This window comes from Olea europaea, chromosome 11 (genome assembly GCF_002742605.1).
Source record: "Olea europaea var. sylvestris chromosome 11, O_europaea_v1, whole genome shotgun sequence".
Classification (NCBI taxonomy): domain Eukaryota; kingdom Viridiplantae; phylum Streptophyta; class Magnoliopsida; order Lamiales; family Oleaceae; genus Olea; species Olea europaea.
The window spans coordinates 21324776-21346557 of NC_036247.1; the positions used below are offsets into that span (position 1 = coordinate 21324776).

Sequence of the window (21782 nt, forward strand, 5' to 3'; positions counted from 1 at the left end):
ATAAACATTTAAACTATTTTTAGAGAAACAAAAGAAATAGTAACATATCATATATATGTTGGGAAATAAAATAGATAGAGATAATAAATATGACGCGATATAAAGTAATCACAAACAAACAAAAAGATAAAAGGTAAAGAATTAATTGACTGAGAAACGGAGTATTTTATTTAATTAACAAATATGTAGAAAACAAATACAATAACTGTACTTACACAATTACTCTATATTTCAGTAATATAAAAATTGTGAAAAGAGTCTAGTATTTATAAGGGAATATGCTAAACCCTAAAAATAGCACAAAAAATAGAAATAAATATAAACCACATGGAATAAAGGAAAAATATTTTTCCTAAAAGATCCAATCTAATTTAGGTCAAAAATCCAACAATCTCCACCTTGACATAAATTTCAATGCAACGAAACAAGCTCCAAGATTCTCCATCTAAAAAAATAAATTCGAATGCAATGAAAAATTTGAACTCTTTAACAAAAACCAAATTTTCTCCAATACAAAAATATTCTTCCGCTTCCACGGTATCGAACACAGATACATGAACCCACACATCGAGTTTCCCAAAATTTACAAAGAATTAAAATTATCAAATAGTGTCGAAGCACATCCTGTAGCAGAATCAACTCCCTGTGCTTTCATAGAAAGTCTCTGGCTAATCTCAACACTTTCAAAAATGTCAAAAACATGTACAATCGAATCATCCAAGTATCTATCTCCAATAGGTCTATCCTTAGCAGTTAAATACGATAGAACCCCAGGTATGGCGGCAAAGCAAAATTACTCACATTCTCCAAACTCGAGTGAGTAGTATTCTTCAACATGGACCTCGAACCAAATTCCAAAAGTACAGTATTAAACTGAATTTCCACCACAGTACTAAATCTGTGTTGACTTTTCTTTTCAAATTCCGCCGACCGTGCAAGATATATAATTGGGACCTCTTCCACTCCTCTAATACAACATGAACACCCTTCTAAACCTTCAAAACCCCATCTCATCCAGAGAACGTGTGCCATTTTGAATCAAAAGTACTCAATGAAATCAGATTCTCTTTAAGTTTAGAATATGTCAAGCGTGATCAAGTGTTCTACATGTTCCATCAACCAGCTTCAATCTGAACTACCAATACTAGCTACCGGACAAGGTTCGTTTTTACATATGACAACAACACATTGCGTCAGCGTTTCAAATGTTTCAAACAAATCCCGATTAGGACACATGTGGAGCGTAAAAGCTGTATCCAAAATCCAATCATTGTCAAGTTTGGATTTCAAGTCAGAAATCATCAAAACATCTCCATCACTCAATAGTTCTTAGCTATGTTGGTCTCGTTTGAAGTAGTTGATTGCTTTCCATGATTTGTTGTCAAATTACCTTTGTTCTATAATTTGTTGTAATCCTTCTTAATATGTCATTTATTCTTGCAATAATAACAAACCTAATTATTGAAAGTTGACCTCGACTTACCCCTTCTACGATCACCATGACCAACAAGGCCTTCTCCATCCGTGATCTCGGATCCAATAGATGTTTCATCTTCTCTTTCGAAAATAATGTATCATACGTATTTTCAATGATGAGCGTATCAAGACTATACAAGATCGTGTCTCTAAATGAACGAAGCAGACAACAAACACAAAAGAATTAAAGTAAAATCTTCATCATCATATTTTATCTTTAAAGTCTCCAGATTAATGACAATCTCCTTAAACACGGCCAAATGATCTTCGAAAGATCCGTCTTCCATTCAATGAGAATACAATCTCTACTTCAGATACAAATTGTTTGTTAGACTTTTAGTCATGCACAATTATTCCAACTTCAATCACAATGTAGCCGTTGTTTTCTCCTTCAAAACGTCTTGGAGAATATTGTTATTGAGATAAAGATGGATCTATGAACGTGTCTTCCTATCATTTCTTTGTTTCTCTTTCGCCGTCCAAGTTGTGGTCGTTTTTTCAAATCCCAACAACGCATCATTTAAATTCATCTGCGCGAGTACAGCTCGCATCTTCACTTACCACAACATCTTATATTGCGATCTAAGAGTAAAATTTCATACTTCATAGTTGTCATCAATAACAAAAACCTCGAACAAATTATAATCAATAGCTTTGATACCATTTATTGGAAAATAAAGTGAACAAAAGTAATATATATGACACAATATAAAGCATATGATCACAAACAAACAATAAGATAAAAGATAAAGAATTAATTGGCAAATGAACGTAGTATTTTATTCAATTATGAATATGGAGAAAATATATACAATAACTGTGCCTACATAATTATTCTATATATCAGTAATACAAAATTTATGAAAAGAGTCTAGTATTTATAGGGCATGTCAAACCCCAAAAATACCACAAAGATGGAAACGAGATAGGAATCACGTAAAATAAAAGAAATAATATTTTTCCAAATAAAAGTACGTGAAATAAAGGAAAAATATATTCCCCAAAAATTCGATCTAATTTGGGTTAAAAACCTAATATATCCAACGATTGATTCTCATATCGAAGGTATAAAGAAATCAACAATGACGGATAAAATAATTTGAAATATTTGTTGTTGTATGAGAAGACCACACCAGAGCTTCTTACCACGTTAAATGAAGTTAAAGAATGAGATTCAAGATGACATCAATTTCAAGGAGAAACAACTAATTATTAATTTATAATTTTAGAAGGCCTCATAGTTGAATTATCAATGTTGTATATCATGAAATTATTAATGTAGAATCTATATGATTTTTATAATGTATTATCTTATAAATTTAATGAACTATTGATTTAGCATATTATTTTCAAGTCAAGATTAAGCAAAAATATTATTTTAACCGATCTATTAATATATTAAATTTTAAATTGTTGAGGTTGTACTATAATTTTATTAATGTTATCTACATAAAAAGTAAAAGGAAAACAAAGACATCACCCCTAAAGATAATATGAGATGATAAATAAACAAATATGGGCAAATTTCATCCTCAATCACTATACGTTTAGTGAATTCTCAATTAGATCATTGAACTTTGATTTGTCTTAATTGAATAATTTTTCACCATTTGGTCACTTTCACCTATCATTTCTAAAATTGATGAAAATTGCTAAATTGACATCAAATATTGTAACTAATCTTCTATTTTATCACTACGTGATACCGTAAAAACAAAAGTTGTAAAATGAGAATTATGACAATCTTCAAACCCAATTCGTTGCAAATAAATCTTTCCCTAGCTAGTTGTTTGCTGGAGAAAAATCAAATTTTTACTTGAGACTTTTGGGTACAGTTTATGAGCATTTTTAAAATAATTAATTTTAATTGTTTATGAGCTGATCGATCTTGAGTGATTTTAATGACAATTTTAAAATAATCCAATCCATGTTTGAGAATTTATTTTCTATCAATTCTGAAAGTTTTTTAAAGGACTAAAGTTACATATAATCCCCTTAGTGAATTTTTTGGTTTATAATTTTTTGTATGAAATTTTTACTCGTAAGTGATATTTTACTTATTTTGTACATATAAATTTTAAGTTATTATTTTAACTTATAAGTAAATTGAAAATTATATTTCAATTTTGTACTTTAAATATTTTTGTACATAAATGAAATTTTTACTTATAACTTTTTATATTTTATAAGTAATTTTTTGTCTTAATGGTAATATTTTTACTTTATAAATAAAATTTTCACAAAATTCAACTTTTATGTTATAAGTAATTTTTTTGCTTATAAATTGGACCACAAAGTGTCCCAAGAGTGCCCGAATGACAACACTTGATTCTCTTTCAAATCATTCTGCTTATTTTTTAGTTAATATACTTTTTATTTAAAAGTTAGTTTTAACAAAATATGTTGATTGAAAATAATATCTTATAAATGGTGAAATTAACCCTATTTGAGTCTCATTATTTCCTTATCAAATTAAAAAATATAATCGTTATTCATCATATTAAGTCATCATATTTAACGTTTTATCTCTTGTGTAGGCTCATAACAATTATATTTTTCATTGTCATTTTTACAATAATGTAGCTCATACGGGGCTAGAAGAGAATAAAAGAATGGTCAGAATCCACCAATTTGGTGGGTTGAGAAAAGTGGTCAAAATTGCACAATGCTATTTTTGTGATTTTTAAACCATCTTTATTGTTCATAAACGATGTCACTCAAAATCGATAAAAAACTCCCTAACAGACCCTAAGCCTTAGAAATTTTAAATTTATCAAGCGGATAAAAATGCTTTAGTATATTTAGATTTAAAATGTTTAATGACGCGTTTTTTATTATTTCTCTTTTATAGCATGGCATATTGGTAAGTTGATATTTCATAGGTGACTACGTGGAACATTTGTTGCTATATGATCACTAAGTGGACATTTATAAATCCAATTGAAACTTCAATTAAAGTTCCGTGACCGCAGATGAAATTTATCCGCAATCAGTAGAAAACCGGTTTATGAGCAAAACCGTTATCCTCTCCCGCTTGGCTCCTTTCATCACCAGCAGATAAACCCGAAACGTTTTTGTACTTTTTCGCCTCTTTGTACTTGTATTTCTCTTCTTTCCCATTTTTCACGGCTCCAGATTTCAGCATTTTGTCAATTTCATTTTCTTTTCAGGGCTAGAAATATGCACAGACAATATTTTGTGGATGAGAGATTTTAATAATGCATTTGTGGGCAGATTATGATGATTAATTCCATTGTTTCTTTTGCATCTTGGGTGAATTTTGTTAAGCAAGATTGTGATTTTTTTGCTTCATGAGGCTGAAAAATGTGGAATTTCATACATGTTATTGATGAGCACTTCAATGGTCTTTTGTCAAAATTTAGTCTTTTCCAAGAGGGGTAGTAGTTCACAAAATTCATTTTATTCTCATAGTTCACCGAGTTCTGTGCTTCAATTTGGTCGTGGGAGGAGAAAATCTTGTGGGCTGATTCCAAATGCCAAGAGAAGGCATTCAAAGAGGATAAGTTGGTGGCAGAGATTCTTTCTTGAGGATGATGGGAACTGGCTTGGTTTGAAGGACGATGATATGCTTGATGGTGTAGAGTCAGAGGAGGGCTCGAGTGATGATGAATTATCTGAGAACGAAAAGTTTGAGGCATGGAAAAGGCGAGCTGAGGCTATTGTAGAGTTAAGGGAAGCACAAGAGGATGCAAAGAATGAGGAGAATAGGAGGTGGGAGGACTGGCTTGTGGAAGGAACCACTGATGATGCTGAGAATGGTGCATCATGGGTTCAAGACTCGAATGGCGCAGTTAGAAAACCTTTAGATGATGTAGGAGAAGATTTTAGTGAGCTAATTTCTGAAAGAGGATTGATTAAGTCAGTAAGGGATTTGGTTCTAGGCAGAGAAGATGATGACATTCTGTATGAAGATCGTGTCTTTCGTTATGCTTCATTCAATTCGGTGAGTGATTCCATATGATGATTATATAAACAAAATCTAATTTTATGGCACTTGTGCTATAGTTCATTTTACTTTCAAGCATTAAATCTAAATTTTTTCATGCTATGGTTCCACATTATCAATCTCAAATTTGGTTTCAACTTCTAAATTAAGGGTTTTACCTTTTGTGCACTGATACAATGTCTTCAATGTGGTAAGTATACTAGATGTAAAAATAGGTCATCTTACACTAAGAAATTTGAAGCATTATGAACAAAAGAAGAGATAAAGCAAGCATTTTATTTTGACCTGTATATATGATTAAAAGAGTAATTCCATATTTTGAATCAAATAGTTATTGGGTCTATATTTAGCTCGGAAAGAGGTGTGTTTGGATCTAAATAGTTGTTGGATTGGCACAAATGCGTTTTTTTTTTCAATAAACTTCCACTAAGAAGAGTTGAACCCTGCAGGTATACACTTAAATTCTATCTCAAGGTAGCAAAAGAAATCCATCATCCTATCTATAGAAGTATGCTGTGGGTACTTTGGAAAAATGAATACAGAAAATGAATTTTCTTCCCATATACTCAATATATTTGGTTACTAGGGAGTCTATGTGTTGAGCTTTATTGATATACATGAAGTAGAGGAATGGTATGAACAATTAAAATGAATTTTGAGAATCTTCCAAAACCTCACCAAAGTGTACAATTCTGAAGAAATTTAAGAAAGAAGAAGAGATTGGGAACACCTCTCAATCATTAGGCGGTATTCCAATTCATATACCGATAAGCAGCGTGGCTACTTTTTGCGAAGTATTATCTTCTTCATTCACTAATTTCTGTACTGCCTAATTTATTAAACTGTCGGAGAAGTGTTAGTATTATTCTTGGGTAGCTTTAAGGTTACAATACATTTCCTGAAGCTTATTTCAATATGTTTAATTGAACCCTCCTAGAATTAAGTCAGGTTCAACAAGATTATTAAAAAATACTACTATAAAAATGAGAGAAATAATTAATGTAGTTAATGGGGTTGTTACAAACTACTTCACTACATGGGATAATAGCATGAATGACACCCTATGTTTGGATTATGTTTACAACACTCAAGTCACTTTTTATCCACACATTTGAAGGGACCTATATGTACTACTCACTTATGCATCACTTATTTCTTCCTATTTATAATACAAACCATTTATAAACACTTCCCAAACTTGAATGTTTAGCTACACCCTTCTCTTTGAGAAATAAGATTGGCATTAGATAGGGGTGTAATCTAGATGATTGTTTGAAGGGCCTCAAGTGGTCAAGAAACTCTTTTATCTCATTTTCTCATGGTGGCATGATGAATGGAGATTTGTCAATTTGCTTTTGTCATAATAGTTCCATCTACTCATGCACTCTCTCTTATTGGGTGGACTGTGAGTTCATTGTAGCCTATAACTTATTGAGACCAGTGGCGGATTTAGAGGCCGGCGAGCCCTGGGCTATGAATTCATTGTAGCCTATAATTTATTGAGACCAGTGGCGAATTTAGAAGCCGGCCACCCTAGCTGGATTCGTCGGGGAGAATTTTTTTTTTTTTTTTTTGGTTGATAATAGATAGAATTTTTAGATTATATATGTGATAATTCATATTAACACCAAACATCTCAATATATGTGATAATTCATATTAACACCAAACATCTCATTTAGCTTAGCGGTTAGTCCTTCCATTATTAAATTGGAGATCCTATGTTCGAAACTCTTCAACAGCATTATTTTTTATAATTTTTGTATTTCAATAATTTTTACCAAAACAAATGCAAGGAAGGTTATTCGAACCTGGTAACTTTCTTAAACGTATTAACCACTTTACCATCATGACACTTATTGATTTTTAGCACATAATGTAACAAAATATCATATGTTCAATTTTATTGGTTTAATGCAAGTAGAAATATTTTAACCGGTGCTTTGTCCCTTTTCTTAATTTTCTTTTTCTTTTCTTTCCCTCTAATCAATTGATTTGAGAGTTTGGTCAATTAATGGTGGATGAATTTATAGGAAAATTGGTCTTAGTGTCATAAGGAATCTTTCAACAAAACTTATATAATTAATAAAAGATTCCATTTTTCGTTCACAAAAAATCGATTGCGAGAAAGTGGAATCATACAAGTTATAAATAATTTTAATTTTGTTAATATAATAATTCTTGTTTAATTAACTTTAATTGTAAACTGAATATTGGCATTTTGTTAATTTATATTACCTATTTAATTGAAAAGTAAATTAGGGATTTTGCAGATTATGGAACGATTTTTTTCATCCAAAATGAAAGTTCGTACTTAGTTCTAGTTTTAGTGATGTATTTAGTTCTTCTAGTTTTAATCCGTACGATTTTTTGAATATTATTTAATTAAATATTAATAAACAACTTCGCTATTATCGACGTTGGCCGTCGAAGTAAGCTTTCAACGTTCATGATCTGCCCTACCTGAACTCGATTACTAGATTTGCCCCTGAATTTGAGACCACGTACTTTTTTGGTCTTGAGAGCCCGTTCCATTGTAAATTCAATATTAGTTTGAAAACATATAAAGTTCCTACAGATCACCCTATATAAATATTGAGTTAAAACTCATTTTGTGATGCTCAGGACTCCTTAAGGAAACCTGAATAATATTCTCTATAGCTTTAAATATCCAATTATAATTCACCTTTGAGATGATTCAATCATGAATGCAACCACAACGCTCTATAGGAAAAATAATGCAAAATGTGCATTGAGACATTAATAGCCCCTTCTATTTCTGTAGCTTTCGGCCTCCAGAGGTATAGCATCCTAAATTATCGTGCCATTTATTTTATTTATTTATTTATTATATATTTTTTTAAGCATTATGAGTCATCTACCTAAATTTGTATGTTTTCTCTTTCTTCTGCTCAATCTGTTTTAATCCATCTCATTTCAGGCTAAATTTTTGACAATCCTGGTTATCGTTCCATTGGCTTTGGATTTTCTGGTTCACGATTATGTTCTTATGCCGTTTCTGGACAGGTGATAATTGACATGCAATGCATTTTTCGTTCTTTTTGGATGAACAGCAATAAGATACTTTATCTAAATTATTCTGTATCAATGTGGAAATGATTTTATTTTGATAATTTATGCTTTACCGATGTGGGAATGTTTTTTTGAAAAATAGAAGTCATTATCAATAACCCTACACTGTATACATAAAGAATAGTTTTTGTATCAAGGGCATCTAAGAAAGATCCTAGGTCTGTTACATTTGAAGGGTGAATTGTTGCTTTCACTTTTGCCGAAATATCAATTGAATGACATAAGATATCGGTTTATGAAATAGTAGTACTTTAAGTCCATCTATACTAAGAGCATGTTTTGTCGTACTTCAAATTAAGTCAACTTCCGTTTAAGTTGCTCATTTTACGAAATGTGGTTTTCACAGTTACTTTTTTACTAACAAAATACTTTTATGTAAACTATCTTTAAAAAAGTAATTTTCAAGCACAACCAAACATGCTCCGAGTCTACTGACAATTTGGAGTCCCTATATGTGTTGCCCATCAGCACAAATGGTCCACCAACACTATTACTTTGGCTTAGACTCCCATAATCCACTTCCAGACCAGAACTTTGGTTTCGGAGGATATCTGTATATTTGTGATTTCTACTCCAATAATTGGTCAATTAGCAAGTAGCCTATGCAAAGAATTAAGTAGACCTTCCACGTAAATTAGTATCTATTTTCAGCCAATATGTCCTTAGGCACGCCAACCTCAGCTCAGAGAAGGAAGAGATAAGAGTGTTATGCTTGGCCAGACTCCAATTTCTTGATATCAACTTCCCTATTATATGATGAGCGATATGGACTTGGTTATGAGTGATGGGTGTATGCGCCCAAAGATCAAATTCATTGTGCTTTTAAATTGTAACATATAAACATTTAAAGTAGATCTGTGGATCAAGATTTATTCTGATAAGTGCTGTCTACTGATGATAAGTACACTTGTTCACTTGAATAGGTATGTCAAGACTGTTCCCCTTGCAGCACAGATGCTTGATGTAAGAAAAAATCAAAAGCTTGAAATGGTCAAGGCTATAAAACTTGAGCAAGCACGCTATAGGCTGGAAGTAGAGATTGGTAAATCTCCACCTCTTGCTGACGAGGAGCTTTACTTGCAGTTAAGACAAAAAGCGTAAGATTTACAGTTTCCCAATATTATGTTTACAACAATATTATTTGAGGTTGTGATAATTCCTATAATTTTGATGGGAGAAAAAGTTGGCGTCGAATATGTAACAGATCACTATATGAAAGTTGTGAAGTACCTAGCAAACTTTTCACAACATTGAGAAATTCTTTTATCTGTGTAAGCACTATCAGTTCTCAAAACGGGTTTCAAGTGTCAAACGAGTACAGATGCCTGCTGGTTTCAGATTCATGTTCCGTGTGCCATTACTCGCTTAATTTTCACAATCTTCACTCTACCAAATGTAGACCCGTGTTGAGTTGGTCATGGGAAAATAAAAAACTTCATGGAACTAAATATAATCAGCGGTTCATAAAAGGGTAATAATCGGGTTTATTCATTCAAGTTCTGAGTTGATTTATGGATGAAATCAGGTAACTGGAGCATAGTATATTCACTTTGACTCCTTGATAGCATTTACTATAGATTCCATTTCAAAGAATAAAGAAGAAATATAGATTCCATTTCAAAGAATAAAGAAGAATAGATTCTAATTGTTAGCATTGTGAAAAAAATTTGTTGTATTACTGCCATATCAGTTCATCATCCAAATATTTAAACAACTCAAATAGTGCATTATCTATATAATGTTAGCATAACACAGGATTTAAAGATGAAGTTTGTCTCTTTGTTGTTTCTCTGGCAGGATAGAGCTACGAGATGAATGGAGATTAGAAAACCGCAAAGCATTTGCCAATATCTGGTCAGATATGGTGTTTGGGGTTTCATTGTTCATTCTTTTGTACTTCAACCAGAGTAAAGTGAGTTGTCACGACTATTCCTTAACCTTTTTCTGAATTCTTTCAACCTTTTTTTTCTACAACTGAACCATGATATTCGGCCTATATTTTATATTTCCATTTTGGTTTGTCAAGATTACTAGAACAATTACCACGGTCAATTAATTAATGATCAGGCAAAATGGTTAAAAAAAGTAATACTCAAAGTAAGGAATTCGAAGTTTTTAAATTATTTAAATATTTTCTTCATAGTTGAGAACTCTTTCTTTCAAAGGTGGGAGACCAAAAAAAAAAAAAAAAAAAAAACTTGATACTTCTGGGTTGAAAATGACCTAAAATAGTTGTTATCGAGTAAAAGATTCTCCTGGAGAACTCATTTGATTTTTGTAGTTATCTATTTTTGGGAGTTAAAATTTTTTCACTGCTTTTCAAATTCGAAATCTTAAATCAAGGGGCAAATTTACTTGCTTATTGTACGTAGATTTGTAAAATATGTATACAACAATTAAACTTGTAGACGTGGTGATTAGTTTATTTATTAGGAGAGACTTGGAATGTTAAATTGGGTATCCTATACTTATACGGAAGCACTAATGTATTGTGTTACCATAAGGCTTGAGATGTTATCGTTAATAAGATCATGTTTTACAACTCGTGTACCCTTTAGCATTTATTTGATAACTAAACCAATAGTTTCTTTGATGAGAATGCAATTGATATTTAAAACGAGACCGTGTTCCCTCTTGATAATCCATGGCATTACTTCTTTCCTTTAGTTGGAAAATGAATAGGCTTTTCTGAGAACTTGGAGAATAGGAGGAAGAGGAAAATCAAGGATATCATATTTGTTAGATAAGCATGAAAACTAGGAAGAAATGAAAATGTAAGTGAGGGCAACTTAAGTATTTTGCACAAATATTTTCCTTAATCTCGTCAAACCATAAAAAAGAAAGTATATTTAATTTACCAGCAGGGAAATTCCTATCCTTTTTCTTTTTCCTCAATGGATTCTAGTTAAATGAAATCATGTAGATTACTTGGACACTCTAATTTTAGGGGGATGTATTTAATCAAGACTTTTAAAGACTTTTAGAGATTTAAAAAGTTTGGGTGTATTCAATTGAAATTTTTAGAGACTCTCTAAAAGTTTGGGTGTATTCAATAGAGATTTTTATAGACTTTTAAAAAGTCTCCAGAAGTTACGGGGTATTCAATTGAAACTTTTTAGAAGTCTCTACAAGTTTTGAGGTATTCAATTTAGAGGGACTTTCAGGGAATTTAAAATTTCTTGGACTTTCATAGACTTTTTAATAGAAAATATAAATATGATTTTTCTCCCAAAATCTCTCATCCATAGAGAGATTTCTAAAAAGAGTATGCTATTCTTATTTCCCTCTAGGTTTTTCCTCTATCTCTTCCAATTAGGTATTTCTTTGAATCTTTGCTATGAGTTTTTTTCAAATCAGGTTATGGTAAATTTTCACTAGTTGATCTCTATCTCTTCCTCTAATTTCAAAGATTCGTTTTTAAGTGAATGTTGTGAATTCTCATAAATATTCCTCGATTTCTCACATTTAACACTGTGAAAAGCAAAAAAAAAAAAAAAAAAAAAATCCTCAAAAGTCTTTAAAAGTCTTTAGTAAAAGTCTCCACAAATCCAGGAAAAACTTTTACTAATTCCTACCAAATCTATAAAAATTACTTAAAATTTCACAAAGTCCACAAAAGTCACCCACTTAAAAAAGTCTCCAAAAGTCTTTAAAAATCCCAATTGAATACATGTGTATTCAAGAATTTATTCTCCTGGGAATTTTGATGTTCTACATAAGGACTCACACAACGTGAATAACAATTGCATGTGGTGAATTTCTTGTTAACCAGTTACCAAAAATGTTAAGGGTGCGTTTCATTTGAGTTTTTGTCTTCTGTTTTCAGTTTCGAATTCATTTTCTATTTTCTGTTTTGAGGGATTATTTTAAAATTGCAGAAAACGCGCTTGGTTTGTCATTCTGAAAAACTATTTCTTAGAATAAAAAAACTAGAAAATGCATTTGATTTAAAAATTTTAGAAATAGTTTTATGATTTTTTTTTTCAATTAATTTGATTATTTAGTAGATCATATCAATTTTATGTTAATATGTGATAAAAAAACATAAATTTTAAAGTTGGTAAAAAAATGAATCATTGTAAGTATATCTTGAACAATCCCATCGAAATCATCCATAGATAGTAAATTGAGAGAGAGAGAGATTGAGAGATGGGTATTTGTATTTGGGTAGGTTTTATATATTTTTTTATTAATTATTTTAACTTGAAATTTTTTATTAAGACAACTTCACTTAAAAGCAAAATAAAATGTTGAAGAGTATCCAGTACAATCCTTATTGAGTGATTGATGTGACAATTTACTGCTACTACTATCCTATTCAGCTAATTAGGTTACGTCTAAATCTTGTATTAGACTTCTGGGCAACAAAATGATTTTAGCATTAAATGTATATGATTGATTGATCCCTTGACCAGAGGCCTCAATCGTATAGATGAGGCTACGTATACTTTCATGCTACTGTTAGTATTCTTCATTTTTACCATAAAAGCTTACACAACGTGTCATTCCAAAAGTACTGCAAGTATAGACTCTCAAGCTATAACTATGATATCCTTAGTGTTGCTATATTCTCCCCAAAGTCGAACTTCTTTTTACATAGGAGGCCTGCGTCTAAACACATCTCCACTCATATGCATATAAGTTCAACTATCTTGACTATTGTAGTGCACGCAGCCAACTCCATCACCATCAGAGGAAACACGTGTGGATAACAGTTTGTCCTAGTATGCAGGAATCAGGCTTACTTAAATTACATGTACAAAACAAATAAAAAAAAAAAAAAAGAATTAGTGAAAATTGCCATTTGTGATTTACACCTAATTAGGCCACCTTTTTTAATTTAAACATAGATTTCAATGATCTTTTTCAATCATCATTTTAAATATTATGATAATGTTTTGTCCATATAAACAGAGAATAAAACCATAATGTTATGAAGATTAATGCATTTCGCACATTTTCAAGGGTGGCAAAGATTTATTCGAACCAGAAGAAAAGCGGAAGTAGCATTGTTCTATTTATTATTAATAATCTTGGACGACGTTTATATGCTCCAAACAACGTATTTTTTGGTAGGAGTTGTTACAGTACCATGTCTTCCTTGTGGTATTATATGAAATTACATATGTTTGGCCTCTGCTTGAATATGTATGATTTGGCTTATGGTATTACTATAAATGACGTTTGTTTACTTTTGAAAATCATTTTTGTTTTATCCCTACTTGTACAGGTGGCTTTGCTGAAATTCACAGGGTATAAGATATTGAGTAACATTTCAGACACGGGGAAGGCATTTCTCATAATACTTATGACTGATATTTTTTTAGGGTAATGTTCATTATTCAATTATGTTTATCTTTTAATTTACCAGTTTTTAGTACTAGAGTTTGTACGGATTGTATTCCACTTTTTATGTCATCAGCTCGCTAACTTAAGTTATGAAATTGGTCTGTTTTCATTAAAAAAATAATACATATTTTTTCGAAATTTGATTTTATTAATAAATATGGAAACTTACTAATTGGTTAATATCTAAAGATCAGCAATCAATGCTTGTACAGGATTTATTCAATTGTTTATGTATTGAGCCTGCTCTAGAAACCTATATTTTCGATATGATAGATATTATTATGCCTATATTTATTCGTCAAGAATTTGAATTACACAAGGACTGTGCTTAGTGCATTGCTATAGTCTCTGGATTGAAGTGTAGCTCTTTTTAAAGTCATCAGCCCCTCTATTGGAACTTCAATGCTCTTTTTAATTGACTCTGGGAATTAAACAATTTCTACACCTTGATGTTATAGTTTTTGAGTTTGTAATAATAAATTTATACTTTGTAGGTACCATTCTGAATCTGGTTGGCAGACTTTGTTAGAGGTTTTAGTTGAGCATTATGGGCTTCAGGTGGATCAGGCGGCTATAACAATATTTATCTGCCTAGTTCCAGTTATCATTGATGCTTGTGTGAAGCTTTGGGTATGTTTTCTATCCATATTTTTTTGAGAGAACTTCTTCCCAAGTCCATGTTACGTGGAAGCATGCAACTTTTGTAATTGTGCCAAATTTAATCTCAGCCTTTTTGTTGAATGTTCTCCGAGGCCTTATGTCTTTCTTATTCGTTCATGGTATAGATGGATGTCACTCTCCACACAGCACAATCCGCACCTATTAACAAATTTAGCAAGAGAGAAATTACATCTTAAGTTACCTAAAAGATTTCCCATCTTTTAATTTGTCAACTTTGTGATGTTTTATGTGGCGGAAGTATTAGACAACTGAACTTGTCGATTATATCGTGTAATGCGGATGCCTTTTTTCCTGCATATGGACTAGAGGACCTACGTGCTAGATATGCCACTTAATTTTTGGTCTTGGACTTCCATCCATGTAACAATTGTACTGTTAAGGGTAACTTGAAGGTCCAACAATCTGGATTCTTTAGTGTCGAGTAATTTAAGAGTGACTTATTGTTTACTGTTGGTCCTTTATGAACCTTGCGTGCTGATAGTAATCGTAAAGAATCCTAATTTTTTTATTAAACCCTGCCCATTGAGGAAAGATATTATCCAAATTCACTGAAAAACCAAGGCTAAAAGAACATTAGGAGTCTAGTTTTGAATTGGTTGATATAGAATTATGTTCCTCCCGGTTTTCATTGACGGTTGACTTCTGACGAATATTTTTTCATGCCGCCCGAGAAACCATACAGAAGGTAGTAAATGAATATCAACTCAACTTAAATTGACAAAGCTTTATCAGATACTATGTTATGCTTAGAAGTGAATATATGCAACTTAATGGGCATTATCAAGTTGCTATTATGATCTTCTTTAATAATTTATTTGAATGCTGCTTATGTGGGGGCGCAAGAGAGTCAGATGTTTGATGTGTCTATATGAGGAAATTAAAGAACGCCATAACAGTAATTCCATAATGCCCCAGCCCTAAATTTAGATTTCCAGCTATTACTTGGTTCCGTGGGGGAAAAAAATAAAAATAAAAAAAAATAAAATTCGGAACCAAAAATATGCAATAAGCTAGCATTTTCATGTTGTTAGCTCCTAGAAGAACAACTAATTTTTATTGTTTTTCATTTCATTCAAACTCACTCCAGAATTTACTTCTGTTTTGTTGAGAGTGGCATCCGTTTTCTGGTTTTGAATACATATCCTAATACATTGTCTAATGCTCGTTTTGCAGTTATTTAAGTTTCTGCCAAGATTATCACCGAGGGTGGCAAATATTTTCCAGGAAATGAAGAGACACTAGAAGGTTTCATATTCTTTTTCTTGGTTTTTTCTCCAGCTGAGAAAGAGCCCTGCAGATGGAGTGAATATTCAGTTCCTCTATTCTTTTGAATATCTTGAAGAAATTTTGAATTCAAAATACTCTTATAGGGGCATCTTATTTTGCCTGTTATATCAAAACATGAAACATATAATAAAACATTGTTAAAATCACTCAGTAACTATTCATTTGTAAGAGGGTGTTTGGGAGCAATTTTTATGTAAAAATGCATTTTGGAATAGTAAATTGATGTGAAATATATGGTTGAAAAATAAGGAAAAGTTTTTGATTTACGTTTAATATTATTTTAATGAAAAATGTGTGGTTGAAAAGAAGGGAGAAAAAAATGCATTTTGAAAAAAAATGGGTACCAAACGGGGCCTAAGTTGCAATATGAGATTAAAATGATCAATATTGAAGTTTATTTTCTTATCCAATGACTATCAAAGTAAGCTTCTTTAGATTTTACTGAACAGTTAACCATCTCCATGTATAATTTTTTCTTCGTATTCTTCTCATCTTTTTTTCTGCTGGAAAGTACATATATACGTGAAACTACTTACCATTGGAAACTTGTCAAATTTTCAGTTTGCACGTGAACTATTTTGCATTACATGGCATGCTTTAGGTCACTCGAAATTCGATTCTTCTTTTACAGACATGCTTTGCTTCCTCTCCCTGTCCTCTTGTTTGATAGTGTTTTTAAGTGCTTATAAGTTACGAATCCTACTAAATGAATGGATGATTAGTTATATCTCGTGTGAAGTATTCATGTTGCTGATGCAGTGAATTTTTAGGTCAGGATTTTGCAGAGCCATATGAGGTCAGGATTTTGCAGAGCCATAGAAAACCAAACTCCTTTCACAGGGGCTAGTAGATGAGACAATCAAGACAGACCCCACCTCCACCGCCATCCTTTTATCACATATGATTAATTGTGATTTGAAATATCAACTTTTCAAAGTAATGACTCTGGACAAAACACTTGAAAGTTTTTAGGCCCCACACTCTTAACCACCTCCACCCTAGTTTCACCCCAGTCATCATTTGTATATTTTTATTAAAACTTTTTTTTTTTTTTGTAAATTATAAGTTGTGAGTTCCACTGAAATGTGTGGATAAAAATATGTATAAAAGTTGTGGGTTCGACGGAATACATGGATAAAAATGATGTTTGATTAGATTATAAACTTCAAAAGACTATACCAAACATTTTCTTTGACCATTACACCAGCACACCTGCCAGTTTACAGTAAAATCCAGAATGTGGTCCTTGTTCTTTATTGAAAACACTCCACAGGGATATGAAGAATCAAGATATACTTCTATTTCTCTGGATTTCAGTCTATTAATTAATTATCACTTGCAGTATGTTTATCTCTTGCAAGCATAGTCCAGGAAGAACAGCTCTCAAACTCAAATAGGGCCCATATAATAATTGACACTAATTGTTCTGTGAAAAATTCAACAGATACCTAATCTGATCATTCTTGAAAAATGCCCCAAGGAATATTCTTCTCATGCTTTTCTCCACTCTTCTTTAAATTTATGTTTGGGAACTATTAAGCGCTTTGCAGGGTTAGATATCCCGTTGCTACTGAAATTCTCAAACGATTGTGACCAAATTTTAGAAATCTTCATTGAATTTTCTTAAAATATTTTTCAGTTTGCAGGGTTAGATATCCCATAGTTACTGAAATTCTCAAACGATTGTACCAAATTTTAGAACTCTTCATTCAATTTTCTTAAAATATTTTTCAATTGTCATTAAATTTTAAAAGCTTTCTGAGTTACCTCCGACTTGTCAAAATGTCACTCTATCATCCATCATTTTAAAAGTAATCAAACCTGTGACATGGCTGATATAATAATTCACACGTAGCATGTTGTCAATCTAAGCAATGACATAAAATCGCAAGTGACGAGTATTTTCAAAACAATGAATTCAATACCAATTAGAAAATATTTAAGAAAGTTAAGTGAGAGAACTAATATATTTTAGCCCTCATATTACAAGAACAGCAATATCACAGCTAGTAAAGCTGTCCAGTAGACTAAACAGCAATGGAAATTTGGTGGGGGACTAAGAATTTGAGCTACAATGATAGTTCCCCTTCAAGTCTACTCAAAATTGCTGTTTAATTTGTTAAGGGAGTCTGCTATAAATAGCTAGAAATATGTGGGCTGTGTTCCATCGAAAACTTTCCATTTTTGGAGATTCCAGATCATTTTTCTTGGCTGAGTTTACTCATTACTCCTTTAGTATAGTCCATTGGCTCTTTGGATTTGAGACCTCGATAATAATGATAGAGTGTGTTGCGGAAACTCTCTCCAAGGATCTTCAATTCAGTGTTTTTCGAGTTCATTTCAGTGTACTTTTCTCTACCAACAACAATCTAATTGGCTTCAAACCACAACCAATATAATTTACCTCGGTTGTTATTCAATTTTACCCACGTCGGACAAGAAAACGTAATGATTTGTGGGCACAAAGGATAGGAAAAGACACCACAAAGTATACTATGAAGGAACTACCAATTACACAAAGTAAGCAAGCGTTTTGGACACTTTTAGGGACTATTTTTCACACACCAAAGGGAGCAACTAGGATTCCTCTTTTTCTCACACAAAAGCCTCACAAATCATCCAAGAAAGTGGCTAGGGTTATAGCCTTATATATACTCTAGGATTATGCTTTAAGTTAGACCTTTAAGGGACTTAAATGGGTCAAGATTCAAGTCATCCAAAAGGGAATACAATTGGAACGAGTGGAGTTCATGGACTTGATTGTTGGACTTATTTCATTCATCGGCCTATGCATATGAAATAATTAACCCACGTTAACATCATAGTGCGAGATTTATTAGGTATCAATAACCCAACGAAGTGATTAGTTTTTCTAATAGCAGAACCAGCATAGGCCTCATTTTACACCCATTGGAAGTATTACATTTGGAGATTATTGTTTGGTATATTAGATATTATGATCTGTTGAATGAGTACCGTCCCACGAAGATTTTTTTTATTATCAATTTTCAATATTTTGCTGATGGTAACTTTATTTGATCGACAATTCTCGAAAATTGTGAACTAGATTTTGAAATAAGCTAGCCCTACCCGCGGGTTCAGGCTCCTCCATTTTGAAGAGTATTTGTCATTTCCTATCAAAGATAGATTGAGCTTTCTTGAAAAGAAACTATCATTAGACAAGGCAGCTAGCTCTCAATATTGTGACAATTACATTTTTGAACTATAGCATACTTGTTTTATAGCTTTCAACTAAGCAAGAGACCCGATATGACTAATAGATAAGCCAACATTAATAATAAGCCTAACTTCGTGATAGAAGAGCTTCAACTATGAGAAAACTAAATCAACTTGATGAATTCAGTTAAATAACTGATGTAGTACATCACAACTGTAATTAATAGTTTCATACTACAATTATATTTTATCTTTTATAGGAAATTATCTTTTTAATTATATTTATCTTTTTAGTTTTCTTGTATAATTGTGATACGACTTTTTTTATCTTTCATTCAATTAGGATTATAGTTTAAATTAGTTTCAATTTCATAATACTATTAGAAGTGAGGAATAATCTTGCCTATAAATATAGGGATATTGTACACTTTTATCAATCATTCTTCAATCAATACAAAACAAGTTATTCCAATATATTTCTCATTTCAATTCTTAATATAAGAATTTTATTATCGCTTCCACACCAACATGGATCAGAGCAAGGAATTAGCCTCAATTTGATGGCTGATGATGGGTCGAGTGGTTGGCAAATTGTCGACAACGAACAGAGGTTTGAAAAAATTGAACAACACCAGAAGGGATAGATGAAGTTCTTTATAACATCACCCAGATGCTGACTACGTTGACTGTTGAGAAAAATCACGACTACATGGCAGAACAACCAAACACACAAAAAGGTGGACAAAAAGTCAACAACACGGACTCCAACGAAGAAGGAGGTACTAACCTGGATGCAAGAAATCCTAAGGTTGCAGTAAGGAGGGGACCACCTCCCTATAGTGACTATAGTGAGAACGTAGTTTCCAAAGCAATGGTAAAGGTGCAAAATTTGAAGACCTTGAGACACCATTTTCATACAAGATTGCATGGATTAAAAAAGACTAAAAAGTTCAAGTTCTAGAGATTTGTAATCTTTCTGTGTCGATTGGGGAATATTACAAAGATGAAATCGTATGTGACGTGGTGGATATAGATGCTTGTCATATCTTATTGGATCGTCCATGGCACTATAACGTTGATACCACTTATAAGGGAAAGATAATATTTCACATTTTGGTGGTTTGATAAAAAGATTGTTTTGGTACCACAATCTCAACTGTGGAAAACAACTCTGCTATCAAGGAAGAGAAATCACTTTTTTACCAATATATTGGGCCCAGAATTCTTTGAACAAGTAAAAGAACCACGCATTATATTAGCATTAGTAATTAAAGGCCAATCAGAAGCAACTCTGCAAATCCCCACCAAGTTCAGAAGGTACTTGCTGATTTTGCTGAGATAGTACATAACTAATTACCAAACGAGTTGCCCTTATGTGAAACATTCAATATCATATTGATTTGGAACCGGGAGCTAGTTTGCCTAACTTGCCACATTATCGCATAAGCCCAGTTGGACATGAAGAGTTACAGTAATAGGTTAATGAGTTACTTGATAAAAAGTTGATCTGTGAGAGTATTAGTCCTTGTGTAGTTCCTACTTTACTCACTCCAAAGAAAGATAGTAGTTGGCGGATGTGTATAGATAGTCATGTTATTAATAAAATAACAATCAAGTATTGTTTTCCCATCATGCGTCTTAATGATATACTCGATAGGTTAGAGGATGTAGTGATATTTATTAAACTTGATTTAAGGAGTGGCTATCATCATATCCGTATTCGATCTAGCGATGAGTAGAAAACAGCTTTTAAAACTAAAGATAATCTCTACGAGTGGTTAGTGATGTCATTTGGGCCATCAAACGCATCAAGCACATTCATACGATTAATGAATCAGTTTTTCATCCATTTGTGGGAAAATTTGTGGTGGTCTATTTTGATGATATTCTTATCTACAACAAGAATGAAGATGAGTGCTTGTCACATCTTATAGAAGTTCTCTCATCCTTGAAAACTAATAAATTGTAATTCAATTTCAAAAAATGCAGCTTTATGATCGACTAACTTTTATTTCTTGGTTTTATGGTTGGTAAACATGGTATTCATGTTGATGAGGCGAAGTTAAAAGTAATACGCAAATGGCCAACTCCTATAATCGTGCGAAAAGTACAAAGCTTTCAGGGATTAGCAACTATTTACAGGCGTTTCATCAAGCATTCAGTACAATCATGGCATCTATTATTGATTGTCTGAAAAAAGGCCAATTTCAATGGGGAAAGCACGGGAAAATAGCCTTGAGACAATAAAAAATAAGTTATGTACTACATCAGTGTTGGCACTACCTCACTTAGAGAAAGTATTTGAAGTCAAATATGATGCTTCAGTTATGGGAATTGAGCAGTATTATCTCAAGAAGGTCACCCAGTTGAAAAGTGGACTACTTATGAGTTAAAATTATATGCCATTATTCTAGCCTTAAAGCATTACGAAAATTACTTGATTCAACCAGAATTTGTGCCATTTACTGATCATCAAGCCTTGAAGTTTGTTAATTCTAAAAAAAAAAAAAAAAAGAATTGAATGCACACTAGATGGGTCACCTTTTTGCAAAAAAATCACTTTTGTTAAAAAACATAAGTCTGCCCAACATAATAAAGCAACAGACGCGTTAAGTTGACATGCATCTCTTTTAACTATAGTTAGCACTGAAGTAGTTGGGTTCGATTGTTTAAAAGAGCTTTATGTAACTGGTGAGGATTTTGGTAATGTATGGACTCGATGCAGTAACAAGGAATTGGACTCGATGCAGTAA

At 32.2% G+C, this 21782-nt stretch overlaps 1 protein-coding gene across 5 annotated transcripts; it reads left to right on the plus strand.

Annotated features, from left to right (window-relative positions):
* Window positions 1-4428: 4428 nt before the first annotated feature.
* On the plus strand, window positions 4429-17015 carry LOC111403748 (chloroplast envelope membrane protein). Of its 5 annotated transcripts, none has more exons than XM_023032363.1 (8): window positions 4429-4552; window positions 4647-5440; window positions 8384-8469; window positions 9459-9632; window positions 10333-10447; window positions 13766-13863; window positions 14379-14514; window positions 15739-15998. In XM_023032363.1, exons 2-8 carry the CDS (start codon window positions 4817-4819, stop codon window positions 15805-15807), a joined length of 1302 nt encoding a protein of 433 aa, XP_022888131.1. In that variant the 5' UTR covers window positions 4429-4552; window positions 4647-4816; the 3' UTR covers window positions 15808-15998. The 5 variants fall into 5 exon arrangements, with proteins under 5 accessions (XP_022888131.1, XP_022888132.1, XP_022888130.1 ...); XM_023032362.1 differs by adding an exon at window positions 16612-17015 and having other exon boundaries at window positions 4432-5440; window positions 15739-15810; XM_023032360.1 differs by adding an exon at window positions 16623-17015 and having other exon boundaries at window positions 4432-5440; window positions 15739-15810.
* The last annotated feature ends 4767 nt before the right edge of the window (window positions 17016-21782 follow it).